The sequence below is a fragment of the Plecotus auritus genome (assembly GCF_963455305.1).
Source record: "Plecotus auritus genome assembly, chromosome: 2".
NCBI lineage: Eukaryota > Metazoa > Chordata > Mammalia > Chiroptera > Vespertilionidae > Plecotus > Plecotus auritus.
The window spans coordinates 40263111-40289841 of record NC_137771.1 but is presented as its reverse complement, the minus strand read 5'-3'; the positions used below and the strand labels follow the sequence as shown (position 1 = coordinate 40289841).

At 42.5% G+C, this 26731-nt stretch overlaps 1 protein-coding gene across 1 annotated transcript in view; it reads right to left on the bottom strand.

Annotated features, from left to right (window-relative positions):
• PRKAA2 (protein kinase AMP-activated catalytic subunit alpha 2) overlaps positions 1 to 24667 on the bottom strand; it is a 61810-nt gene extending 37143 nt beyond the window's left edge. Inside the window, exon 1 of the mRNA XM_080654169.1 lies at positions 24498 to 24667. Coding sequence (XP_080510295.1) covers positions 24498 to 24591 — 94 coding nt within the window. The 5' untranslated portion in view covers positions 24592 to 24667. The remainder of the gene's footprint in view (positions 1 to 24497) is intronic.
• Positions 24668 to 26731: the final 2064 nt, after the last annotated feature.

The window sequence follows — 26731 nt, the reverse complement described above, 5'->3', positions numbered from 1 at the left end:
GGTAAACTTCTTGACATTAGTCTTAGCAATGTTTTTTTTTAATTTGATAACAAAAGCAAAAATAAACAAGTGGGACTAAATTAAAGGACCACACAGCTAGTGAAACCATTAACACAATAAAAAGGCAACCCACCTAATGAATGTGAGAAAGTGTCTGCAAATCACATATCTGATAAAGGGCTACGAATTCACACAAGTCAATAGCAAAAAATATAAATTCCATTAAAAAATTGGCAAAGGAACTGAATAAACATTTTTCCTTAGAAGACATACAAATGATCAACATATACATGGAAAGGTGCTCAACATCACTAACCATTAGGGAAATGCAAATAAAAACCACAGTGATATTACCTCAGACCTGTTGAAATGGCTATCATCAAAAAGACAAGTGTTTAAAGGATGTGGCAAAAAGGGGACCCTCATACACTATTGGTGGGGGTGTAAGCTGGTACAGCCACTGTGAAAAAAACAGAATGGAAGTTCCTCAAAAAATTAAAAACAGATGTAACTAAAATATGATCTAATAATCCTACTTCTGGGTGGCTATTGAAAAGAAATGAAAACAGGATATAAAAAAAAATCTGCACTCCCATATTCATTGCAGCATTATTCACAATGCCCAAGATATGGGAACTATCCAAGTGTCCTGTACATCAGTGAATAAATGAATAAAAATGATAAGGTATGTACATATACAATGGACTATTATTTAGTCATAAGGAAGAAGGAAATCCTGTTTGCAACAATATGGATGGACCTTGAGGGCATTATACTAAGTGAGATAAGCCAGACAGAGAAAGACAAATACCACATGTTATCACTTATATGTGGAATCTAAAAAAAAAAAAAAAAAAAAAAGTTGAACTCATAGAAAGAGTCAAAAAGTGGTTGCCAGGGGCTCTGGGGTGGGGAAAATAGAGAAAAATTGGTAAAAAGACAAAAACTTTCAGCTATAAGATAAATAAGATCTGTAGATCTAATGTAAAACATGGTGAATACAGTTGATAACACTGTATTATATAATTAAAATTTGCTAAGAGAGAACTAAAATGTTCTCACAAAAATATGTATATAAATATGTGAGGTGATGGGTGTGTTAATTAGTTGGAAGGATCTTTTCACGATGTATACTTATATCAACTAATCATAATGTACATTTTAAATATCTTATAACTTTATCAATTATACCTCAATAAACCTAAAATTTAATTAAATTTAAAAAAATTTAAGGTATTACTTTGTCTATGGCACTTGAGGAAATAAGTGACTCACTTACCTTTATACCTAAAGAAAATTTTCCCCATGACACAATGTAAAAGAAACAGTTAAGTACACTGATAAGCTAACTGGATATCTAATGTCAAATATCAAGTGGATTAAGACTATCACCTCATTTTGCTGAACTATACTAGCCTCTATTGCTTAATAACTTAAGTGAATTAGTACATAGTTATAATTAAATCCAAATAGTTGTCTCATCTCATAAACACATTCCACCTGACACCCAACGAATATTCCTAAAAATCTTGTAATATAGACGGATTTAAAACTAAGACTTTCTTCTGTGTGTAATATAGCCATTAACTTTTCTAGGATATTAAATGAAATAAAAAGCTTGCATTTATCCAAGTTTTATTCCCATTTATTTATTCAATCTAAAAACATTTTACTGAGTACCTGGACTGTGTTGATCAAAGATATGAAAAGAGAGGGTTACTAGGCCTCTACCTGGTGTGTGTGTGATGGGGGGAGCATAAGCAATACAGAAGCTAAAATAAGTTTTATATGGTATTATATCTGTCTGAAGACTGTCAGGGATACCTTATTTGTAAAGGGAGCACACAGATAAGAACGAACATTAAAAAATACCAAAATGCATCCTTCTTTTTTATAGCTGCACTAGAGGCCTGGTGCACGAATTTCATGCACCTGGTGGGGGGGCCCTCAGCCCAGCCTGCGCCCTCTCGCAGTCTGGGAGCCCTTGGAGGATGTCCGACTGCTGTGGAGGTGGGAGAGGCTCCCACCACTGCTGCTGCGCTTGCCAGCTGTGAGCCCGGCTTCTGACTAAGCGGTGCTCCCCCTGTGGGAGTGCACTGACCACCAGGGGGCAGCTCCTGTGTTGAGCATCTGTCCCCTGGTGGTCAGTGTATGTTATAATGACTAGTCATTCCACCGTTCAGTCTATTTGCATATTAGCCTTTTATTATATAGGATAGTATTCCATGGTGTAAATATACCACAGCTTTTTTATCCATTCATCTATACTCATGGCCACTTGGGCTGGCTATTCCCAAAACTTAGCTATTGTAAATAATGAAACTGATTTATATTTTAAGTAAAGACTGTATCCTAAGATCTCTTGTATGAACATCAGGGTGCATATATTCTAACTGGTGTTTCAGGCTTCTTAGGATATACCCTTTGAGATAACATGGAGGGACTGGAGATTATTGTGCTAAGCGAAATAAGCCAATCAGAGAAAGACAAATACCATATGATCTCACTCATATGTGGAATCTAATGAACAATATAACCTGACAAACAAAATCGATGCAGAGGCATGGAAGCATGCAACAAACTAATAAATCTCAGAGGGAAGGGTGGGGTGGGGGGAGCAAGAAGAGATTAACCAAAAAACTTATATGCATAACCTGTGGACACAAACAATAGTGTAGTGATGGCCTGGGGAGGAGTGAGGAAGAGGGAGTCAATGGGGGTGGGGGGAGAGACATCTATAATACTTTTAACAATAATAATTTTTTAAATTATTTTAAAAGATACACCAAGATGGACAAATTTTTTCATAATTTATCATGTATGTAAGTTAATATTCAGATCGATACCTATTCTGACAGGAGCACTAAGGAACATACACACATGAACAACTATTGTATGAATGCCTACCATGGTAAGCACTACTAGGCACCTGGGATTAAGTGGTGAACAAAGTATTTCTGTTACACTGCTAGCTGTGCCAATATCTATTCCACCCTTCTTTTCACGACATGAGACTCCCAAATCACACCTGAGCACACCACATGGTTATCCAGAGTAAAGACTGTATCCTAACATCTCTTGTAACTAGATGTGGCCATGTGACTTTGTAAGCAGAAATGACCCTAACAGCTTCTTCATCCCTTCCTCTGTTCTTATGCCTAGAATTCCAAAGCCACCATCTTATACCTAGAAGACAGGATTAAAAATGTGGGAACAGGAGAAAGAAGCCCATGCTTTTCTGACACCATCAGGCATGACAACAGACTGAACGACCTGCTCAGACTGCTACAAGATCATAAAATACTATTTTGTTGAAGCCAATTTTACTTTGAAAATTCCTGTCGTTCACAGCTAAATCTAAATAACACACAATTCACAATACTTTAATTCGCGAAAGGCTTGAACTTACTTCTTAAAATTTCCCATTTTGCTGAACCATCCATGCACGAATGAAAATAAATTATACAATTTCTTGGCTTAAAGCGTTCTACAAACTTATCACCATTAGTGGTTCATCTTGTTTCTCCTAAATTATAGGCAAATTATAAACAACTAGAGGCCCGGTGCATGAAATTCATGCACGGCAGGGGGGGGGGTCCCCTCAGCCCAGCCTGCACCCTCTCCAATCTGGGACCTCTCGAGGGATGTCCGACTGCCGGGACATGTCCCACCGGGATCGGGTCTAAACGGGCAGTCGGACATCCCTCTCACAATCCAGAACTGCTGGCTCCCAATTGCTCGCCTGCCTGCCTGCCTTCCTGATTGCCCCTAACCGCTTCTGCCTGCCAGCCTGATCATCCCCTAACCACTCCCCTGCCAGCCTGATTGATGTCTAACTGCTCCCCTGCCAGCCTGTTTGCCCCCAACTTCCCTCCTCTGCCAGCCTGGTCCCTCCAAACTGCCCTCCCCTGCTGGCCTGATTGCCCACAACTGCCCTCCCTTGCAGGCCTGGTCCATCCCAACTGCCCTCCCCTGCTGGCCATCTTGTGGTGGCCATCTTGTGTCCACATGGGGGAAGCCATCTTGTGTGTTGGAGTGATGATCAATCTGCATATTACTCTTTTATTAGATAGGATAGAGGCCTGGTGCATGGGTGGGGGCCAGCTGGTTTGCCCTGAAGGGTGTCCCGGATCAGGCTGGGGGTTCCCTTGGGGCGTGGGGTGGCCTGGGCGAGGGGCCTGTGGTGGTTTGCAGGCCGGCCACACCCTCCGGCGACCAAGCGGAGGCCCTGGTATCTGGGATTTATTTATCTTCTACAATTGAAACTTTGTAGCCTGGAGCGGAGCCAAGCCTTCTGCTCCCTCCATGGGGGCAGCCATTTCTGTTGGGATTTATTTATCTTCTATAATTAAAACTTTGTAGCCTTAAGTGGAGGCCTGGGCCGGCCAGGGTGTGCGGAAAGCTTGGCTTCCTCCATCTCCGGGGGCAATCCTAGCCTCCTGCTCTCTCCAGCTCTGTGGCTGCCGTCATTTTTGTTGGGATTTACTTATCTTCTATAATTGAAACTTTGTAGCCTTAAGCAGAGGCCTGGGCCAGCCATGGTGTGTGGAAAGCTTGGCTTCCTCCATCGCCGGGGAAACTCAACTCCCTCCTGCTCTCTCCATGGCCGTAGCCATCTTGGTTGGGGTTAATTTGCATACTCGCTCCTGATTGGCTTGTGGGCGTGGCTTGTTGGTGTAGCGGAGTGATGGTTAATTTGCATACTACTCTTTTATTAGATAGGATACTCTAAACCTATGGACTTTTATGGGTGGGGGGAATTCCCCACTTAATCTATGCCTTTTTAGAGTTTTACATTTGATAAGATAAAGAGCTGTCATATCGAAGAAAGAATGAAACTGATTTATATTGTTCTAGAGGCAGAACTGGGAATAATAGAAACTCAAGAGAGTCATCTGTCCTATGAAGCCTCTACTCACCTCCTTTTCCACCACTTTAGCCGATACTGAAAATGTCCTTTCTAATGTAACTAATGTAACTTCAGTATAGTTTTTTCACAGGATGTGTAACACCAGCATTTACTTGATTCTCCGTTCATCTCTCAATACTAGATGGTAGAGGACTGAGATCAGGTTCCAGCCAGGAAAATGGAGCACAGAGAGGTTAAGATCTTGCTCAAATCATTCAGCTATGAAGTGGCGAGGATGGGATTTAAACCCAGCAGTAAGCACCATCCAATATTTAAACAGAAGCTCAGCCATTTGTCAGGATTACCATAAGATAAATTCCTGTATTAAGTAACAGGTGGTAATAGATCAAGCCTAATTCCCCTTCCAACTCTTAAGATAATTCTAGTTACATCCCCCAGGATCATTCCACACTGACAGGTATAAGTCTTTTAAGCAACTCTAGCCTCTGGATGATTTTAGTTGCCATTTTTCTGGATGCTTTCCAGCTCTGACACATTATCTTGATGCACAAGAAGCATGACTTCATATAGTTGCTTTATGTAGTTATACATACATAAAGAACACTGCTATTCCTATGACCAGTCAACCAGTCACTATGACATGCACTGACCACCAGGGGACACTCAACGCACAGGATCAGGCTCCCTCCTGTCTGGATCGGGCCTGCGGGGATCAGGACAAAACCGGCTATCCGACATCCCCCGAGGGGTCCTGGATTGCAGGAGGGCACAGGCCAGGCTGAGGGACCCCACCAGTGCACGTATACATGCACCAGGCCTCTAGTCTATATATATATAAAAGAAAAGGAACAATTAAAAATAAAGTATTGATAACTTTAGGACTGAATTATAATAGGTTTATCTTCTAAGCTCAAAGAGTTGTCAAAATGTCCTTCTGCTATCAAAGTTACAGACATACTGTATAATAATTTGAGCTATGTCAGGAAAGAGAAAGCTTCAGTCCACATGTACACACACACAAATCTGTTTACTTTCCATATGCTCCACAGGACTAGTCATGTGGTATTTCTTATGCCTATACAAAAGTCCTTGACCTAGGTACAAAATTTGTTTGTAAGCAAATTTGTTGGCAGTTGAAAAGTTATCTCATTGGAATATGGCATTCATAGTGCTATGCTACCAGGAAATTATTAGCATATGTAAGTAAAATCAAGTCTATCACCGTATTAACAAACACAGCTGGAAGAAGTGTCTTAAAAACTTCAGGGTATATTTGGGATAGTATGACTTAAAATCTAGGTTACAAAAATGTACACTAAATCCCTCAGGAGGCTCTCCAACTGAAAACATAGGAAAGACCACAAAGAGATGGGCATCATCCTTCAATAGTTAAAGATTTATTCTGTAATCCAGATCTTTCTCAGAAGCATGCACACACTTCAGTAACAAGCTCCAGGGTCATTTGTAGTGGGGGTTATTTAAGGTTAACGATTCTTTCCTACAAATCTAAGAAGAACAACTAGCAGATGTATGTCTATGTGTACGCACACATGCTAAATATTTTGTATACATTTTCATTTTAACCTGGCCTAAAACAATTCTGAGAGGAAATTTTATAGGTGAAGAAACTGAGGCTTACAGAAATTTAAAATGACTAGTAAAGGATAAAATCGGTATTTAAATCCAAGTCTATCTGATCTAAAGCCTAGTTTCTTGATGACTAAAATGATACAGTATCCTATGATTTTCCAACAAAAGATTTAGCTCATAACATCTAAAATAACATATATTATATTAGAAGTACTATGGAATCTAAACATCATGTGTAATACTGATTTGGGGTTGGGGGGAACGGACTCAGAATTCCGTGTTGAAATGCTAGAAACACCGCTCTTCCAGTTACAGTGGAATTTTTAACTACCCCAGTTGAAAGGCTCCTGTTATGATTGGAACGATAGTACTTTGAGACCTTAATACTGGTTTACGGAGTAGGAGGAGGGAAATGTTAGGAAGCAGAAATGAGTGAAGTGAGGAATGAGCCTGGATAAGTTTTAGGCCCTGAGGGGAGGCATATTTATCAATCCTCAGCCAACTCCATAATCGCATGTGTTCTTCTGGCAGGAGACTGGTGATGGTGGGGTCAGAACATGTGTGGGTCAGATGACTCTCCTGATTCCCAAGTGAAGGCTCTTGATCTAAATGAGTAAGGTTGACTGACACCTGACAAGGCCCTGCTTGCTGACACATATATCGGTCAAAATAACACAAGGCTCCTTTCTTCTTCGCCCATGATCAAATGAAACTCAGTCTCATGACTATTCTCCAAATTTCCTTTTTCTGGAAGTCCTTTCAATTTTAAATTTCTCTAAACAGGAAGCAAACTTTATTCCTTTTGATGAGGTACTGATTAAATAAATACTACCAGAATTCTAGGATGTAAATATTACACCCTAGTTCACAGAAGAGTGTGAAGACCCACGTCCTGTGTGGTTCAGGGTTCGGGCTCTGGAAGAGGGGCCGCACGCAAATGAAAAAGATGAGACAAGAAATAATTTTAAAATATTGGGAGTCCAGCTCAAGAGGAAGGACTCAGCCTAGGCTCTGGCCTCGCCATCCTTTTATTCAATCTGGGATACACCTATAGCCCTTAGGCAGTCAATTTCCAGTAACAGGCAGACTATCTTATCAGTAAGAATTTACATGACTGTCTGGTGGGGAAGTTGCTTCAGCTACCATTGTCTGGACTAAACAGTGGGTGTACAGCCCTGACCTTTGCCAGAGCTCAAGGGTCACTAGCCTTCCGGGTTCCTTGTCCACACCTCTCTGCTAGTGAAGACAATGGGCGCCTGATGAGGAAACTAGGAATTATTGAGCAATGACTGGCAAGATGATATATTTGCCTCCAAAGCCCAAGCTCAAAAATCACACCACTTTGCCGAAACCGGTTTGGCTCAGTGGATAGAGCGTCAGCCTGCGGACTGAGGGGTCCCGGGTTCGATTCTGGTCAAGGGCATGTACCTTGGTTGTGGGCACATCCTCAGTGGGAGGTGTGCAGGAGGCAGCTGATCGATGTTTCTCTCTCATCGATGTTTCTAGCTCTCTATCCCTCTCCCTTCCTCTCTGTGAAATACCAATAAAATATATTTAAAAAAAAAAAAATCACACCACTTTACCTCCCAATAACCAGGCTCTCTTGAATATAACATATTGGGAATGCATACTTGCATATTTATCCTTGTACCTCTAGCATTTGAGTTGGGAAATTAGGGCATAGTGAAGAGATGGAGTCCATCAGAAATAGGCTAACTTTAAAGAATTTCTTTCAATCTAAGTCAATCAAGAATTCATACGACTATCAACTTACTTTTTACATAATCATATAAGATGAATCATTTACATGGAGTCAGGAAAAGTTTTCCAGTATAGAAGTCATTATTTAAAACTGCTAGTGAAAGCATTAGCATTGAGGCCCAAAGATAAAAGATTTGAAAAAATGTTCACAGATATCCTCACTCCAGATGAACAGCAGAATCTGCCAGAAACACTCCCAAAGCATCTTAAACCATGCCCCTCTGATCTCTTTCCAACTCTGGTCCGTATGTGTCTATTTTCTTTTTGTGTTTATCTTATTCTACATGCTTTGTGTCCGTCCTCAAACTTTTTTCTTTTCCTGTCTTCAAACATCACCCTTTTCATCCCCATTAATTATCCCTTATTAAATATATTTACTGAGTATCATTTTATGTTCCATATAACCTCTCTAAAGAACTGTGAAATGACATTAAAACAAAATGAGAAAGTTTCTTATCTATAGGGCCTTTAGGTTTTCATTTTGGTTACCCTAGAGATTAAAACATGCATCACAGACTTATTAGAATCTAATATAAATTAATACTTTTATAATTTCCTAGACATTACAAGGATGTTAGCACTCTTTAACTCTACTTTTCCTCTTCCACTTTTTCTGTTGTATTTTATTTCTACATATATTTTAAGTACTTTATTATTTTCTTTTTTCGTTGTTGTTAGATAGATGTGAGAGAGAAGCATCAATAGGCTGCCTCCCTCATGCACCCTGACCTGGGTGGAAAAGAACTTGCAAACTGGGTATGTGACCTGACTGGGAATTGAACCGGCCACCTTTTGGTGTACAGGATGATGCCCCAACTAGCTGAGCCTCTCCAGCCAGGGCTACATATATTTTCAATCTCATAAGACTATTATTTGGTACTAGAGGCCCAGTGCACAAATTCGTGAACAGGTGGGGTCCCGAGGGGGGTAGGGGGGCTGGGACACTATTGGCCCTCCAGGCACGTGGTGGAATGCCCTTGCCAGCCTGGGATCTGGATCTGTCCCACTGATGTTCGCGCCAGTTGTCAGGAGCTACCTGGAGGCCACTTTCATATCCTTTCTTCCTTGCGAAGCATCTAGGAAGGGGAAGCGGCCATGGTGCCTGAGGGGGACTTCCAGGAGGCTGGTGGCACTGTAGGGATCATGCCAGTGGCACTGGTCCATCGCTGCCTTGCCCGTTCTCTAGAGATTGGACCTGCAGGACTACTGAGGGAATGGCTGCTGCTGGGCCAATGGGCTGCTGGCACAAGTCTGTCAGCTGAGCAGTGCTTCCGCTGTGGGAGTGCACTGACCACCAGGGGGTAGCTCCTGTGTTGAGCATCTGCCCCCTGGTGGTCAGTGTGCGTCATAGCGACCGGTCATTCCAGTCGTTCGGTCGTTTGGTTGCTTAGGCTTTTATATATAAAGATATTCTGCCTGAAGAATTCCCTTGGATGTTCCCTTTACTTTAGGTCTGCTGGTGATGGTATATTCTCTCAATATACTAGTACTAGTGACCCGGTGCATGAAATTCGTGCACATTAAAAGGGGATTAATTAGAGGAAATAATTTAATATTGCTATTTGCCCTTTCTCTATAATAGAAGTGTCAGAGATGAAAGAAAATTAGTAAAATGTATATGAAAACCTTCCTCCCGTCAGAGTCTGGGGCACATCACAGGACCCAGAGTTAAGTACCCGCCCACCCACATGCACCTCAAAATCACGTGAGACCCAGACCCAGCCGCCCCTTCCCCCCCCTGCCCCCCCGAATGGGCTAGATCCAGACCCGGCCAGTCCCACCCTTGTCAAGCCCTGCCGGGCAGGGGGCGTAGCCTCAGGTCCCCTGGCCCAGCACCAGGATGGGGGCATGGCCTGAGGTCCCCCAGCCCAGACCAGGGTGGGGGCCGTGCCTTGAGGTCCTCCGTCAAGCCCCACCAGGTGGGGGACACGGCCTGAGATCCCCTGTCAAGTCCCACTGGGTGGGGGGCAAGGCTTGAGGTCCCCCGTCAAGCCCCACCAGCAGGGGGACACAGCCTCAGGTTCCCCGTCAAGCCCTGCTGGGTAGGGGCATGGCCCTGAGTTCTCCTGACCCAGCACTGGGGGTGCACCTTGAGGTCCCCCATCAAGCCCCGCCGGGTGGGGGGCACAGCCTGAGGTCCCCTGTCAAGCCCTGCCAGGTGGGGGGTGCAGCCTGAGGCCCCCTGGCCTGGCGCTGGGGTGGGGGGAGCAGCCTGAGGTTCCCTAGCCCAGCACCAGGACGGGAAGCGAAGATCCTCTATCAAGTCCTGCCGGGTGGGGGACATGGCCTGAGGTCCCCTGTCAAGCCTCATGGGGGTAGTGGAGGGCATAGCCTCAGGTCCCTGCTGATTGCTCGTTAAGGCTCCTTATGGGAACTTGGCCTCAGCTGTGGGTGCAGCCATCTTTGTGATGGAGTGATGGTCAATTAGCATATTCCCTCTTTATTAGATAGGATGCTTACCTGAAAATGTATTTTGCCTTCATTTTTAAAGTATATTTGTGTTAGGCACAAAATTACAGGTTGGCAGTTCTTTCACCTCTCTAAAGAAACCATTACAGCCCTAGCCAGTTTTGCTCAATGGATAGAGCATCGGCCTGGGGACCAAAGGGTCCCAGGTTCGAATCCAATCAAGGGCACATACCTTGACTGTAGGCTCCTCCCTGGCCTGAGGCCCTGGTTGGAGCTCATGCAGGAGGCAACCAATTGATTCGTTTCTCTCACATAGATGTTTCTCTCTATCTTTCCCTCTCTCTTCCACTCACCCTAAAAATCAATGGGAAAATACCCTCAAGTGAGGATTAACAAAAAAATAAAATAAAAATAAAGATAACATTGCATTGTTCCCTCACTTTCACTGTTCTTGTTCAGAAAGTCAGCTTATTGTTGTTCCTTTGAAGCCAATATACATCTTTCATCCTCTGGCTACCGTAAGATTTTCTTTTAACAATTTCTCCCATCCCTGCAGAGACCAATGCAGTATCAGAAAGCCGCAAGCAAACAGAACTGGTTTTGAGCAGTTTTCCAATGATGTACCTAGAAATGGGTTTTTTATATTTATTCTGCTTGGAATTCATAGAGCTTCAGAATCTGTGGCTTGATTTGTTTAGTTTTGGAAAATATTCTGCCTTTATCTCTTAAAACATGCTTCTGTCCCATTCAGTCTCTCCTCCCCTTCTGGAACTGTATAGTAACTACTTTGTATGATTATCAATGTCTTGGGTTCAAAATGACATTCACATTCATAGGACTCAATAGGTAGTAATCTAACACCAATTTTACTTAGCTTTTTAGAAGGATTTGGGAATGTAAACACAGCATATCAATATGGTAGAATCAAATACATCTTTATCAGGAGTCCTTAAAATACCCAGTTGCTGCTTCCTGGACCTTTCATCACACAGGGCAGACCAAGTTATTCATATGCATGAATAAAATGTACTCCAGTAATCATTGAACAGCCCATTCATACAACTTCTAAGCCCCTCACCAGGGGTGCACTGAGTTAGAAGAGACATCATAAGGGAAGCTGGATGTCTCTTTCCCTACAAATTTTATACTGATAAAAAAAAAAAAAGTAGTGGTAATGTAGTCCCTTGAAGTACTAACATGTCTCTTCATAATCCTCCCGGTCATTTTTACAATACTACTATTTACTAGTGTTTGATAACAGAAAAAAAAAAAAATCACATTTATCTTGGTAGATGTTGGGAGAAACTATGTTTAAACCTGAAGTCATCTTTCCACTGGGGAAGGGGGAATTAAGCCTGCAATTAACTTTTTCTCTACAGGTTCCAATAATATGTTAGACTTTTCACTGTATTCCCATATGTCTCTTATACTTTCTTTCCATCAGTTTTGCTATGTATGCCTCAGTCTGGAAACTTCTTATAACCTATCTTCCAGTTCACTAATCTTCTCTTCAACATAGTTCTAACTCAGTTACTTTATTTTTCAGTTAAATTTCCTTTAATTTTTTATAGATTCCACTTCTGTGCTAAAATTCTCCATCTTGAACATATTAATCCAAGTTATTTTAAACTCTATGTCTGATAACTTTAATATGTGTCTTATCTACTAGTATGAATTTGTTTCTATTGTCTTGGCCTTATCTACTGGAATGCTGAATATTGTGTGTGAAAAAACTGTAGAGGCTCCAGCTCATTTAATTTTCCTCCAGAGAATAAATATGAGGCAGATCATCTTAATAGGATTAATCTGATTCTAGGAAGAGTATGTCTTTAGGGAATTGCAACCAAAATCCAACTATTTACCAGGGATTCTCTTGATAAGCTATAAACTCTGTCTTAAGTCCCCAGGACTTAAACTCTGTTAGCTTTTCTGCCTTTTAGCCACTGCTCTCTGTTTAGACTCTTACATTTACTATTATTACAAATTAGCAAATAACTCAAAAGTCAAATATAATGTTAGGCTCATTTTTCTTCTACTGACCACTGAAGTCCTGGCAGCCTTCAAACAGTATTTTAAATTTTCTCCAGATTTTCTAAATGTTCATGATTAACGTTAATTTCATACAAGTTAGAAGTCATAGCCAGGTATGAAAGTCAATTACACTAGAAAAAATGTATACACAATAATGGGAAATTTACTATACTTTTTAAATAGAGTCAATGACTGAGATTCCCTTCAGGATGACACCTAACTTCTTTGGGACCAGCTGTTCAGCAGCAATAAGTCATTCAGAGCATATTTCTTCATCTTATCCACAAAGCTACTATAATACAAGTCTATTATCTTGCTGAAATCAAGTTCATAGCATATAACTGTCATACTATCTAACTGTAAACTAGTAGAGCACTAAAGGGACCTGGTGTACACCTGAGTAAAAGGTGGATTAACCATATCATAATTGACTTAGAATTCAAATGTCAGGCAAGAATAACTTAAGTAAATTCTGTGATGATTAGTTCCCACTGTTTTCAACTAGTAAATCATCTTTTGTAATATAACTTATAACACTTGTGGAAATGTATGTTTAAAATCCAATATGACTAAGCACAGTAAATGCTTACTAAATATTCTATTATTTCATTAACTGAGTCTGGGAACTGAAGTCAATTATAGAACACCATACAATATCAAGTTATACTCAAACACATTAAGAAAGAAAATAAAATTAACTAATAAGGTATTTATCAAATAAAGTAGGAAACTAGAAAAATTGTATGGTGTATTTAAAATTGCACTAATTTCAATTATGATAGCTAGATAACTACTTTATAATTAATTTGTAATTTACAAATGCAGAGATGTAAAATGAGAACATATTTCTCATGGTATTGCTAATAGTATGGAGAAAAAAGGATTATGAGAAAAAGTATTTCAATAAAATGATACATTGGCATTCAGGATAAGTCAACTTATAGCAAGATCTGATAATTATTTTTAACTATACAAAAGGTTGTTTTAAAACTCTAAGGGCAAATAATTATTAATATTTTAAAAACAAAGGCATCACCAAAAGAAAGACAGTAAAATGTATCAGAGGCAAACACTGTTAAACATAAGACACCACTTAAGCAAAAATACTGCTCCTGTGAAGAGGTGAAGAAGGTTTCTATTATTAGCAGAGATAAGAGCTGCCTGAAATTCTTTCCTGAATAACACCATACTAAAAATAAAGTGGTTCACAACATTTCAAAATAAACACATTGCTTTGCATATGCATTTTTATCGCTTAAATAATAGGTAAAAATATATTCAACCAGATTCAAGGTGCTTTCTCTTATATTTGCATCTAATAAATATACTAGGGAGATTTGCTCTCATTTTTATAACACATTCAATAATTTTGAGGTCTTGTACCACCCATTTACTCATTAGCTCTTGAAGGATTTAAGATTAGATCTCCCGCTAAATCAAATTAAATTATCTGCTTCCCTTTAAAAAATTAACTACTTTCTCTACAAGTATTTTTCTATCAAGAAAACAACAGGAATCTCAGAAAAACAAATGGGACAGTTTTATCATTACAAAGCAGTATTACCAAATACTTTAAGGAAAGCTAACATGGCTCACATGATAGGTGAATATTTTGGTGTGTTCTAAAAAACAAACAACAAAAAAATAGATAAAGCAGTGCTGTGTTAGCATGGAAAAGGGAGAAAGTCCAAGGAAGTGAGGTAATTACCTCAGTATATGATTAAACTACAAAAATCCTTTCTAATTTACATAGATCTGTCAGGACAAAGTTTGTAGGGAGGCATTTTTAGCTCAGTCTGTATTTTCTGTAGTTTTTAAAAATGAATCTTATTTACTATTTTGGTTCTACTTTAAGGAGGTATAGCCTTAAAAATGAAAACTGCCAGCTGCTGCTCACACTTTCCTCCCTTGGTGAGTGAGTTCTATGACTGCCACCACGAAATCTGGAATGTGTATGTTACACTGTTGTATATATGCACTGCAAGTGGTGGACAGGAGAGGGTGATGAGTGAGCATCACCTAGAGAATTAGAGTTTTCTGTACATATTTGAATGAAATAGGAAAGAAGACCTGGGAAAAGTGAAACAGGAGATGGTAAACTCTTCCCCCTCATCAAATTCTTGGTCTCAGAACCAGATCACAGATTATTCTCCGAGTTCAGCCAATAATGAGTTTAAGTACACAAAAGACCCTGCCCTAACTGGTTTGGCTCAGTGGATAGAGAGTCAGCCTGTGGACTGAAGGGTCCAAGGTTCGATTCCGGTCAAGGGCATGTACCTTGGTTGCAGGCACATCCCCAGTAGGGGATGTGCAGAAGGCAGCTGATTGTTGTTTCTCTCTCATCGATGTTTCTAACTCTCTATCCCTCTCCCTTCCTCTCTGTAAAAAAATCAATAAAATATATATTTTTTTAAAAAGACCCTAAAGTACATAAAAGTACCTCAGAGTTAAGTACTTTTGAGTATTTTCTACATTTTCTCATGTACTTCGGACAACAGTGTAAGGGGACATATGTATTATTCTCTTTCTTATAGATCAAGTGACTTTGGCTTAAGGCCACACTGCTGGTTTACAGCATAGCTAAAGTTCCACACCAGGTCCTCCAAATCCAATATTTTCTATACTACATGCTGCCTTTGTGGACTTACTCTGAATCTATTCACATTTATAACATTGTTTCCTATAGGAAATACCTTTTGAGAGTCAGTCAACTGATCTCACAAAATGAACAAAGTTCATTCAGAAGTTAAGAACAAATTTACCTATGTCGAAACAATATAAATGCTATAAAAAAAATCTAAATAGCACATCATTTACCTAATTATTTAAGGGATATGACTGAATTGATTTTGAGTCAAAAACTAATCTTCCAGTATTTGAGAAAAAAATATGGCTTCATTATTTGAACTATTTCAAAACTAAAATCAGTTCAGCTAGTAATTTATATGAACGCTCACCATTATTTCCATTTTATTCTTATTTTATTCATGTTCCATATCTGTGAGAAAACAAATTACATGACTTACCCAAAACGGATACTGCATTTTAATATAAGCACTAATAATTAAGTATCATATAGCACAGTGGTCGGCAAACTCATTAGTCAACAGAGCCAAAAATCAACAGTACAATGACTGAAATTTCTTTTGAGAGCCGAAAACCAACTTCTGCGCATGGGCCACGAAGTTTCAATCGCACTGTACGTGCACGTCCGCACGTGGTATTTTGTGGAAGAGCCACACTCAAGGGGCCAAAGAGCCGCATGTGGCTCACGAGCCGCAGTTTGCTGACCACTGATAGAGCACAAATAAATTAGTCATTTAGAACCAAAAAATAGGGGCAGGTTATTACAGCTCTGTCTCAAGGTTAAAATCAGAAATGAAGGCAGCATTTCTAAACACAGCGAACACTTAACACTTCACAGAGAATGTAAAATTTATTCACAAGAGCCATTTGTATGGCAATTTATCTTTTTTAAAAGCCATTTTATGTACCTCAACTAATTTAATCCTCATAAAAACTCTAGCAAGTAGGTAGGCCAAGTGTTGTTATGGCCATTTTGCAAAGGAGGAAACAGGCTCAAAGTAATTTAGTAGTTTTCCCAAAGCCATACAACTAGTAATGCAATGAATTAAAATCCAGGGCTAATTAATGTTTTCTAAAATCAATGTTCTTTCTAGGATATCAAATCATTTTTACAAGTTCTCTTTAGTATGATTACTAAAGGTTACTGGTAATCTTAGTCAAGGTTACTTTTATAGGTAAAAAACCTGAAATACCTAGTCTTTCTAACAAATTTGGGATAGAATTCAGCATATTCATCATATAAGAAATGGAATGGATTGAGGTATAAAAGTAAAAGTTGGGAATATAAAAATATACATTTCAAGTAGACATATGAAGTTTCAAAAGACCTTTCATTCTCCCTAAATATGAACTAAAATAGAGACATTTAAATCTTATTTTCTCGATCCTTGATAAATATCTAAGAACATGTAAAATTATATCCTTGTAGGTTTGAAACTCACAAGATAACACACTATGTATGTATTTTGACTGCATTCCATATAGCACAGACTCTGGAGTCAGAAAGCCCTGAATTTAATTGCCCATTCTGCCACCTACTAGCAATGTAACCTTGGGCAACTTACTTAAGTATCTGACCCTCAATTCTTCATGTGTAAAATGGAGATAATACCAAACTCAGAATTACTCTGGGGAATAAATAAAATCAAGTCCATATATAGTACTTAGAATATAGTAAAAATTAAATCAAGTTGTAACTTTTATCGCTAAAGTGTCTTTTTCTTTTGTTCTACATTACATGTATATTTCAGCTCTGGTCTTCAGTAATTCAAATTTCCATTAAACCAGAAGGAAAAAAATTAAACACAACCATTTTTTAAATTAAATCTTTAAAAAAAAATCAGTTTAATGATAAAGTTGTAAAGGCCCTGACAGATTGGTTGCATGTTATAGTATTCTCTTTTAGGAGAAGAAAACAAGGTCCAAAGAAGTTAAATGTATTGTTCAGGCCTTGACACTACATGGGAGTCAAAAACAATCCCAGCAAGGGCCCAAAATACCACAGGCACAACATTCAGGTCCAACAACTGACCATGTAGTTGTCTGGAATTCAATTTACATTTGAGACATGTATTCACATTTTTAAAAGGTAACATTGCACCCTGGCTGGTGTGGCTTTGTCAGTTGGGTGTTATCCCATTCACCAGGAAGCTGCTGGTTTGATTCCTGGTCAGGGCACATGCCTGGATGCATGAAGCAACAGATCAATGTTGAGCTCTCACACTGATTTTTCTCTACCTCCCTTCCCCTCCCTCTTTCTCTACACATCAATAAACTGTTCTTTTTTTAAAAAGGTAACATTGCTTGTTAAAAAAAATTTCAATGAAAGTTCCATTTGCTCATCTTTCCAGTTACCTCAAAAATAGGTGGGGAATTAGTAAAACATTTACTTAAATTCTTGAAAGCCAATTCTGTGGACCATTCAAGTAATGAGAAAGTAATCCTTGATGTGACTTTGCTGGCTAGAAAGAATCTTAGTGTGTGCTTGCAAAGTATCCTTTGGTGTCTAATAAAGAGTAATTATTTCAAAAACCAAATCGGTCCTCACCTTGAAAATGCAGGCTTCTTTTTAAATAAACAATATTTTTACATTGCAAACGTATTTTTTTCTTCAAGTACTCTTTGTATAACACAAATAACAGATTTATTCTTTTAAAATTTCTATCACCTTTACTAATTAAGATAAGAACTGAACAAGTTGCCCTAGCCGGTTTGGCTCAGTGGATGGAGTGTCAACCTGCGGACTGGGGGGTCCCGTGTTTGATTCCAGTCAAGGGCATGTACCTTGGTTGCAGGCACATCCCCAGTGGGGGGGTGTGCAGGAGGCAGCTGATTGATATTTCTCTCTCATTGATGTTTCTGGCTCTCTATCCCTCTCCCTTCCTCTCTGTAAAAAATCAATAAAATATATTAAAAAAAAAAAAAAAACTGAACAAGTCTAATTACAAGAGCTCTCAAACAGCAGTTCCACCCTATACTGGGAAGAAGAACTGAAATGATCAACATAGAAAACAAATTTAAGTAAAAAGTATCGCTTTTTAACTCTGTCAGCCCACATAATGTTTCCATAAGTAATCTTACAAATGAATAATGAAGTAGAAAATTCAACTAAGAACATTTTAAATAAGGCTTTAGTTATTTATCAACAAATAGAAAATAATTTCCATATACTTTTAAAAAATAAGTTGAAACTAGTGCTACTAAAAAACTTTGCCATTTCCAAAATCTATAATTAGCATGACAATAGAGAAGGCACATAAGATATTCCTCACTCCTCAATTTCCATGTTTCTATAGCCATATAAAACTAAATAATCTATTAATTTTTTAGTAGAAATTAACCGTACAAAGTCTAAATCTATGACAATAAAAAAAATGCATAGGTTTTCAACAAAAGATGCTGGACAATTGGATATCCACATTCAAAAAATTGACTTTGGACCCTCATTTTATTCCATATTCAAAAATTAACTCAAAATGGGTCATAGATATAAATGTAAGAGCTAAAACAGTAAAACATTTAGAAGACAACATGAAAGAAAATCCTTGAGACCTAAAGCAATGATTTGTTAGATATAACACCAAAAGTATGGTCCATAAAAGAAAAATAATCGATAAATTATACTTCATGTAAATTCAAAACTTTTATACTTCAAAAGATACCATTAAGAAAATGAACCATTAAACAACAGACTCGGGAAAAATATTTGCAAAATGTATTCAATATGGGACTTGTATCCAGAATTTGTAAAATATTCTTATAACTCAACTTAAGCGATGGCAAACAATCCAATAAAAAAAAAGTAAACATTGGAGCAGACATCTTACCCAAGAAGACATACAAATAGCTAATAAGTACATGAAAGGTGTTCAACATCAATCATCACTGGGGAAATGTAAATTAAAGCCACAATGAGATACCATTTCACACCCGTTGGAATGGCTATAAGACAAACAATAACAAATGTGGATGTGGCAAAATGAGAACCCTCATACATTGTTGAAGGGACTGTAAAATAGTATGACTACTTTGGAAAACAGTTTGCAGTATCTCAAAAAGCTCAACATAAAACTATGATATGACCCAGCAATTCTATTCCTAGTTATCTACCAAAGATAATATGAAAACATATGTCCACACAAAGACTTGCATGTTATAGTGGCATTATTTGTAACTAGAGGCCTGGTGCATGAAATTCGTGCACGGGGGTGGGGGGGGGGAGGGGGGTGTCCCTCAGCCCAGCCTGCACCCTCTCCATTCTGGGATCCCTCTCACAATACAGGACTGCTGGCTCCCAGCCGCTTGCCTGCCTTTCTGCCTGATTGCCCCTAACTGCTTTTGCCTGCCAGCCTGATCACCCCCTAACCACTCCCCTGCCAGCCTGATCGATGCCTAACTGCTCCCCTGCTGGCCTGATTGCCCCTAACTGCCCTCCCCTGCAGGCCTGGTCACCCCTAACTCCCCTCCCCTGCCAGCCTTGTCACCCCTAACTGTCCTCTCTTGCTGGCCCAGTAACCCCTAACTGCCCTCCCTTGCCAACCTGGTCGCCCCTAACTGCCCTCCCCTGCCTGCCTGGTCACCCCCAACTGCCGTCCCCTGCAGGCCTGATCCCCCCCCCAAGTGCCCTCCCCTGCAGGCCTGGTCGCCCCTAACTGTCCTCCCCTGCAGGCCTGGTCACACCCAACTGCCCTCCTCTGCTGGCCTGGTCCCCGCAACTGCCCTCCCCTGCAGGCCTGGTCACCCACAACTGCCCTCCCCTGCAGGCCTGGTCACCCTAACTGCCCTCCCCTGAAGGCCTGGTCCCCCCCAACTGCCCTCCCCTGCTGGCCTGGTCACCCTAACTGCCCTCCCCTGAAGGCCTGGTCCCCCTACTGGCCTGATCACCCCCAACTTCCCTCCTCTGCTGGCCTAGTCACCCCCAACTGCCCTCCCCTGTAGGCCTGGTCACCCGCAACTGCCCTCCCCTGTAGGCCTGATCACCCCCAACTGCCCTCCTCTGCTGGCCTAGTCACCCCCAACTGCCCTCCCCTGTAGGCCTGGTCACCCGCAACTGCCCTCCCCTGTAGGCCTGATCACCCCCAACTGCCCTCCTCTGCTGGCCTAGTCACCCCCAACTGCCCTCCCCTGTAGGCCTGGTCATCCCCAACTGCCCTCCTCTGTAGGCCTGGTCACCCGCAACTGCCCTCCCCTGTAGGCCTGGTCGCCCGCAACTGCCTTCCCCTGCAGGCCTGGTTGCCCCCAACTGCCCTCCCCTGCCAGCCTGGTCACCCCTAACTGCCCTCCCCTGCCAGCCTGGTTGCCCCTAACTGCTCTCCCCTGCTGGCCTGGTTCCCCCCAACTGCCCTCCCCTGTAGGCCTGGTCCCCCCCAACTGCCCTCCCCTACAGGCCTGGTTGCCCCCAACTGCCCTCCTCTGCCAGCCCCATCACCCTTAACTGCCCTCCCCTTGCAGGCCTGGTCCCTCACAACTGCCCTCCCCTGCTGCCCTTATTGCCCACAACTGCCCTCGCCTGCCGGCCATCTCGTGGCAGCCATCTTGTGTCCACATGGGGGCAGCCATTTTTGACCACATGGGGACGGCCATCTTGTGTGTTGGAGTGATGGTCAATTTGCATATTACTCTTTTATTAGAAAGGATAACCCAAAACTGAAAACAATGTCCATCATCTGGTGAAGGTATAGATACACTGACATACCTACATTGGGATATTGTTCACCAATAAAAAGTAACAAACTACTGACACATGCTATGCCAGGCATGAAGTCTCAAAAATATTATTAAAGAAGCCAGACATGAGAGACTCTATAAGTGTCCAGAGAAAGAAAGTTTATACAGACAGAAAATATATTACTGGTTTTCTGGGGCTGAGGGTAGGAATGAGAATCCTATATAATAAGAGAAGAATATGCTAATTATCCATTACATGCTGAGCTACAAGCAGGGGTCGGAGAGCTACAGGAGGGGGCAGGGCAGCAAGCTATGAGGGGGGAGGAAGCTACAGGAGGGCAGAGCAGCATGCGGGCAGAGAGCTCCAGGAGGGCAGGGCAGCAGGGCAGCAGGGCAGCAGGGCAGCGAGCTACGAGCAGCGGAGAGCTACCAGCGGCGGTGAGCGGGTGGCCAGCGGAGGCAAGCGGCAGCAAGCTACTCGTGCACAGATTCATGTGCAGGGCTACTAGTCTATAATAATCTATAATAATAAAAGCATAATATGCTAATTAGACCGAACGTCCTCCCAAATGTCCTTCCAGACCAAACCGGGGCTGCGAGGGAAGCCCAGGTTCTGGATGCCAGAGGGAAGGAAGGCCTACTCTTGCACAAATTTCGTGCATCCTGCCTGCAGTTAACTATAAATGGGCATGAGGGATCTTACTGTGGTGATGAAAATCTTCTAAAATTGATCTATGAAAGTTGAACCACTTGGTGAAGTTACTAAAAATCACTGAATTGTACACTTGGAATGAGTGAATTTTATGATATGTAAAATATACCTCAATAAAGTTCTTTTTAAAAATGTATGTGCTTTTGTTTCTTGTCCCTTGAATTAAATAAATGACTTTAAATTGTAGCAACTTCTATAATTTTTATTAAACAAACAATTGTACTAATTCTAACCTCAGCTGGAAAAACCACGATACAGGGGCTCTAACACATTATTAGGAACATCACTCAGAATGGTTGCTCATTGGCCAGAGGCCCTCCAGGAAGAGGATGTCTCATAAATCAAAGTACCTTATGTTGGTTTACATTTTAAGAAGCCAGTGCCTGGAAGCAGCTGGAGTATTATATACAAGAGATTTAAGTTGTGCTTTGGCAATGGGCCAATTGATTAGATGGGTTTTTTAGTCTATATTCAGATTATAGTTAAAGAATGTTTTAAAATAAACAAAAATTTTAACACAATTTGGAGGAACATAGGGTAAGTTATATACCCTGTACATGTCCAGATATCGAAGGCACCATTTGCTTGAGTAACAACTTCATAATGTTGAAACACAATAGTCCTCAATGATCTTTAATGACATTTCAAGCATTAATCCAATCCCATAGATCTTCCTACATTCATTCTAAATATATTCTCTTCACTATCCACCCTATTTATGAGGTCTTTCAAAAATAACCCAGAACTTCACAGCCCTCATGGGACTTCAAAGAATTTTACAAACTTTTTATTTCTTTACACAAATACTGCCTTGTCTGTGAGGCCTTGCCTGATACCTTATTGAAAACTGCCAGCTTCACAAAACTCCCTAGCCTCCCTTCCCTGGTGCATTTTTCTCTGATACATATAGTGAGTACTGTTTCTCTTCCCTTACTGGGAGTATAAATTCCACAAAAGGGTTTTTTGTTTGTTTGTTTGTTTGTTTTAATATATTTTATTGATTTTTTACAGAGAGGAAGGGCGAGGGATAGAGAGTTAGAAACATCGATGAGAGAGAAACATCGATCAGCTGCCTCCTGCACACCCCCTATTGGGGATGTGCCCGCAACCAAGGTACATGCCCTTGACTGGAATCGAACCTGGGATCTTCACTCCGCAGGCCGACGCTCTATCTATCCACTGAGCCAAACTAGTTAGGGCAAAAGGTTTTTTTTTAATCTAGTTTTGTTCCTTGCTGTATCTCTCTCCACTGCCTACAACAGTGCCTAACATATTGTAGGTGTTCAGTAAGTGTTTTCTGAACAAATGAAAGGGTATCAGATATATGAAATAAAAGCTGATCCTTGCCACAGAAATACAAAATGAGTTCATTCTATTTAACAAACTTAAGATTAAAATATGAATTTTAAATAAAATAGAAGCCTCAGAATAGTCTCCAGACTGCCTAGCCAACATTTCTATAGCAAAAACAAAAAGAAGCGGGGGGAAGCCAACGTTTTACTTATAATTCTGGATTTGCAACAATCAAATGGAGAGTATTTTTAATAAGCTGACTCGAGTTCTGGGGAGAGGGCAAATTAATTAAATCCCATGTGACTTTCGTTAACAACACAAAAAGGAAAGTTTAATACTTAACTAGTAAGAAGTAAAAAATTTCTAAGGCGGCCTGTTTTCCTCCACCCAACGTGGGATTCCATCACCAACAAAAACAGACTTCAGTAAAATCTGCTTTAGCAGCTCTGGCCTCCGAGGCCCCACATCCTCCGAGACGGGACACCAAGGAACCCTTTTTCTCCCTCCATCCCCGTAGCCCCCTCCCCCGCCCCCCGCCCCAGACCATTTCACACACGCCAACCAACCTTCAGACTCTGCAGTTCTAATCAACCCCTGACCCAAGGCAGCAGCATTCCAGCCTTTCCCATGCCCAGCCCCTCCACATCCCCTCCACAGTCAGGCCACCAGCCAGCCCCCTGACCTCCCAGCACCTCCAAAGTCAGCCCACCAGCCAGCCCCTGACCTCCCAGCACCTCCACAGTCAGCCCACCAGCCAGCCCCTGACCTCCCAGCACCTCCACAGTCAGCCCACCAGCCAGCCCCCTGACTTCTCAGCCGCTCCACAGCCAGCCCATCAGCCAGCCCTCCCCACCTCCCAGCCCCTCCACATCCCCTCCACAGTCAGGCCACCAGCCAACCCTCCCCACCTCCCAGCCCCTCCACATCCCCTTCACAATCAGCCCACCAGCCAGCCCCTCCACAGGCAGCCCCACCAGCCAGAGTCACGCAGCAAGAAAGAATGGGGTGGCAGGGACCTCCAGCCTGGCTAGAATTGGAAGACATTTTGCACTTCATCCTGGTTCTGCCCCTTTCTGTGTGACCTTGGGCGTGTTCCTAAAACACCAGGGGTCCCCGTTTGGTCACCTTCAAGGCGAGGATAACACCTGCAAGCAAGCTGCCGTAGGGATTAAATGAAACCATATGTAAAGCACCTAACAGGGCACCAGGCACGAAATGGGAACTCGAAATCATGCGTAAGGGGTGTTACTCGCCAGCCCGACCCCCACGGCCTCAGAGCCCGTGGGCACAGACCGAACAGTGCAGCTCCCGGCTTCGGAGACCAGGACACAGGTCCGGGGAGAAGCCGGCTCCCGAACCCCGACAGGCGGCGGGCGCTGTCCTGGACCCCACGAGGCCGGCCCCCGCCCGCGCCCTCGTCCCCCAGCCCCAGCCCCAGCCCGGCTCCAGCCGCCGCCCTCCCGGGCGCTCCACCTGCCGCCAGGCCCGCGCCCGCCCTGGCTCCGCGCTCCCCGGCTCCCGCGAGGAGGACACCCCGCGAGGAGGCCCCCCTCGGCGCGGCCTCGGAGGGTACTCAACTCTTCACTTTGCCGAAGGTGCCGACGCCCAGCGTGTCGCCCAGCACGTAGTGGCCGATTTTCACCCGCCCGTCGTGCTTCTGCTTCTCAGCCATCTTCGGCGCGCGCAGCCTCGCTCAGCCGCCGCCGCCGCCACCGCGGGCTCCCCAAGCGGCGCCGCCTACCCACAGTGCAGCGGGCGGGGCGGGGGGGCAGACAGAGGGGCCGGGGCAGGGAGGGGGACGCGGAGACACCGGGGACGGGGTGGGCGGGGCGGGGCCAGGTGGCAAAGGCTACTAGTCGCGAGTGGGGGCGTGGGGGCGTGGGGGCGGGGGCGTGGGGGCGGGGTCGGGGGCGTGGGGCGCGGAGCCCGGGCGGGGGGGGCGGGGCCCCGAGCGAGGGGCGGGGTGGGTTTGCGGCAGACAGGTGTGCGAGGACGGGGTGCGGGGAATGGCGCCCCTTTCCCTGGGGAAGGGGCCCGAGGGCGATAGCAGGCTGTAGGGACCTATTTTGAGGAACCCCGAAGGGACTGAAAATGTGAGGGTGAGATTTGGGCCAAATCCTAGGGAATGGAAAGCGGTGGAAGTAGAACTTGAAGGAAGAGAAACAGGCCCCAAGTGGGGAGAGCGGGTGTGAGTCTAAGCGAAGCCCGGTAGGAAGCCATGGGGAGTCTCCGTCCAAGGGCAGTCGGAGGGGAGCGCCAGGAAGCTTCTGGGATCTCCGGCTGAGTATGTTAGAAACAGGGCATGGCCTATGGGGAAATTCCTTGCTCTCTTCAGTCGTCCGCCCCTACGTATATTATAGTCATCAATCACTTTGTCCTAAAGATGTAAGAACCCTGTCCTCTCGAGCTCTCAATTCTCATTTACACGAAGTTCTCCAATAAATCACAGCCACCATATTTGCTAATTGCATTGGAACACATGCTTTTATAAATACATAGTGTGTAGAAGACATACTTTGGGATAGAACTGCGCAGAGATGTTGACAAAGGAAAAGGGAAACTGAGTGTAGTGAACATAGTCAAATGCATGTGGACAAAGAAATTGTGAAGAGCAAGAGCAATCAATATAAGAGCACAAATTAAAAAATAAATGTGACAAAGATAAGAGTGTGGTAAAAAAAAGGGGGGGGCGACTAAAAGCATGACGAATTAAAGACTGACAGTCATTAAAGACTGACACGAATTTAGTAATGAAGTCATTAGGTACCCCTTCTTCCTTCCTCCCTCCTTTCCTGCCATCCTTCCTTCCATATTGTCCTATTCTGTTGCATATCTTTCAGTGCTTAAAAGTTATTTGCTGTTTGGTAATAAATGTTTAAGGATTAGTTGAACATTTTTAATATTATGTATGACAGAATTTTAAGGTCACATTCCTCCAGCAGAAAGTCCCTTATCACACTGTTTATATGTAAAGATAGAAATATATTGATAAAAAAGGATAAGATGTAACAAAAGTTTATTTTCTGAGAAGTGATAAATGATAAAATGGCAAACATACATCCATTCTCATTTAGACACCAAAACAATCTGAGAGCTGATCACAGCTTATAAATTATAGATATCACAGCTGTTGAACAGAGGCTATTTTTGTTCATTCTTGAGATCATCTTACTTGCTGACAAGTATCATTTAAGAATCACTCTACCTAGCTGGCAATTTAGGAGAAAATAACCAGTTATTTTCGATACTGAACTTCATTTGGTTAAAGGTCACTCCTTCAGTATTCATTCCAGTGAGTGAGAAAACAAAATACCTATTCAGCTTTTGAGATATAAGATGTATGTATGTCTCTTGTTCTAAGATCCCATTAAAAGATGTTAAAAAGTCTGTTAGATTGCTTTCTTGATACTATGCAAAGAAAGACTATAAATAAATATTTTAACACATTCTTCACTGTCTTAACTATCCTTATATAATAAAAGCCTACTATGCAAATTATCCCCTCTACCAGGAGTTCTGCTGGGAGTTCGACTGCTTGCTATGACATGCTCTGACCACCAGGGGCAGCGCGGAACATGGAGGACGTTGGTGATGGGGTGCTGGCAGTGGGTGGCACTGGAGGCACTGCAGGCCTCGAGGAGCCCTGATGAGAGTGGGATCTGGGCAGGATGGTAGAGCAGGAGTGTGGGCAGTGCCAGGCCAAGGCGGGTGCAAGCCACTGGTCACCAGGTAGGGGCCAATCACCCTACTGATCCAATCACCCGGCTGATCCCATCGCCCCACTGCCATCCAGCTCCCAGGCGCTGAGGGAG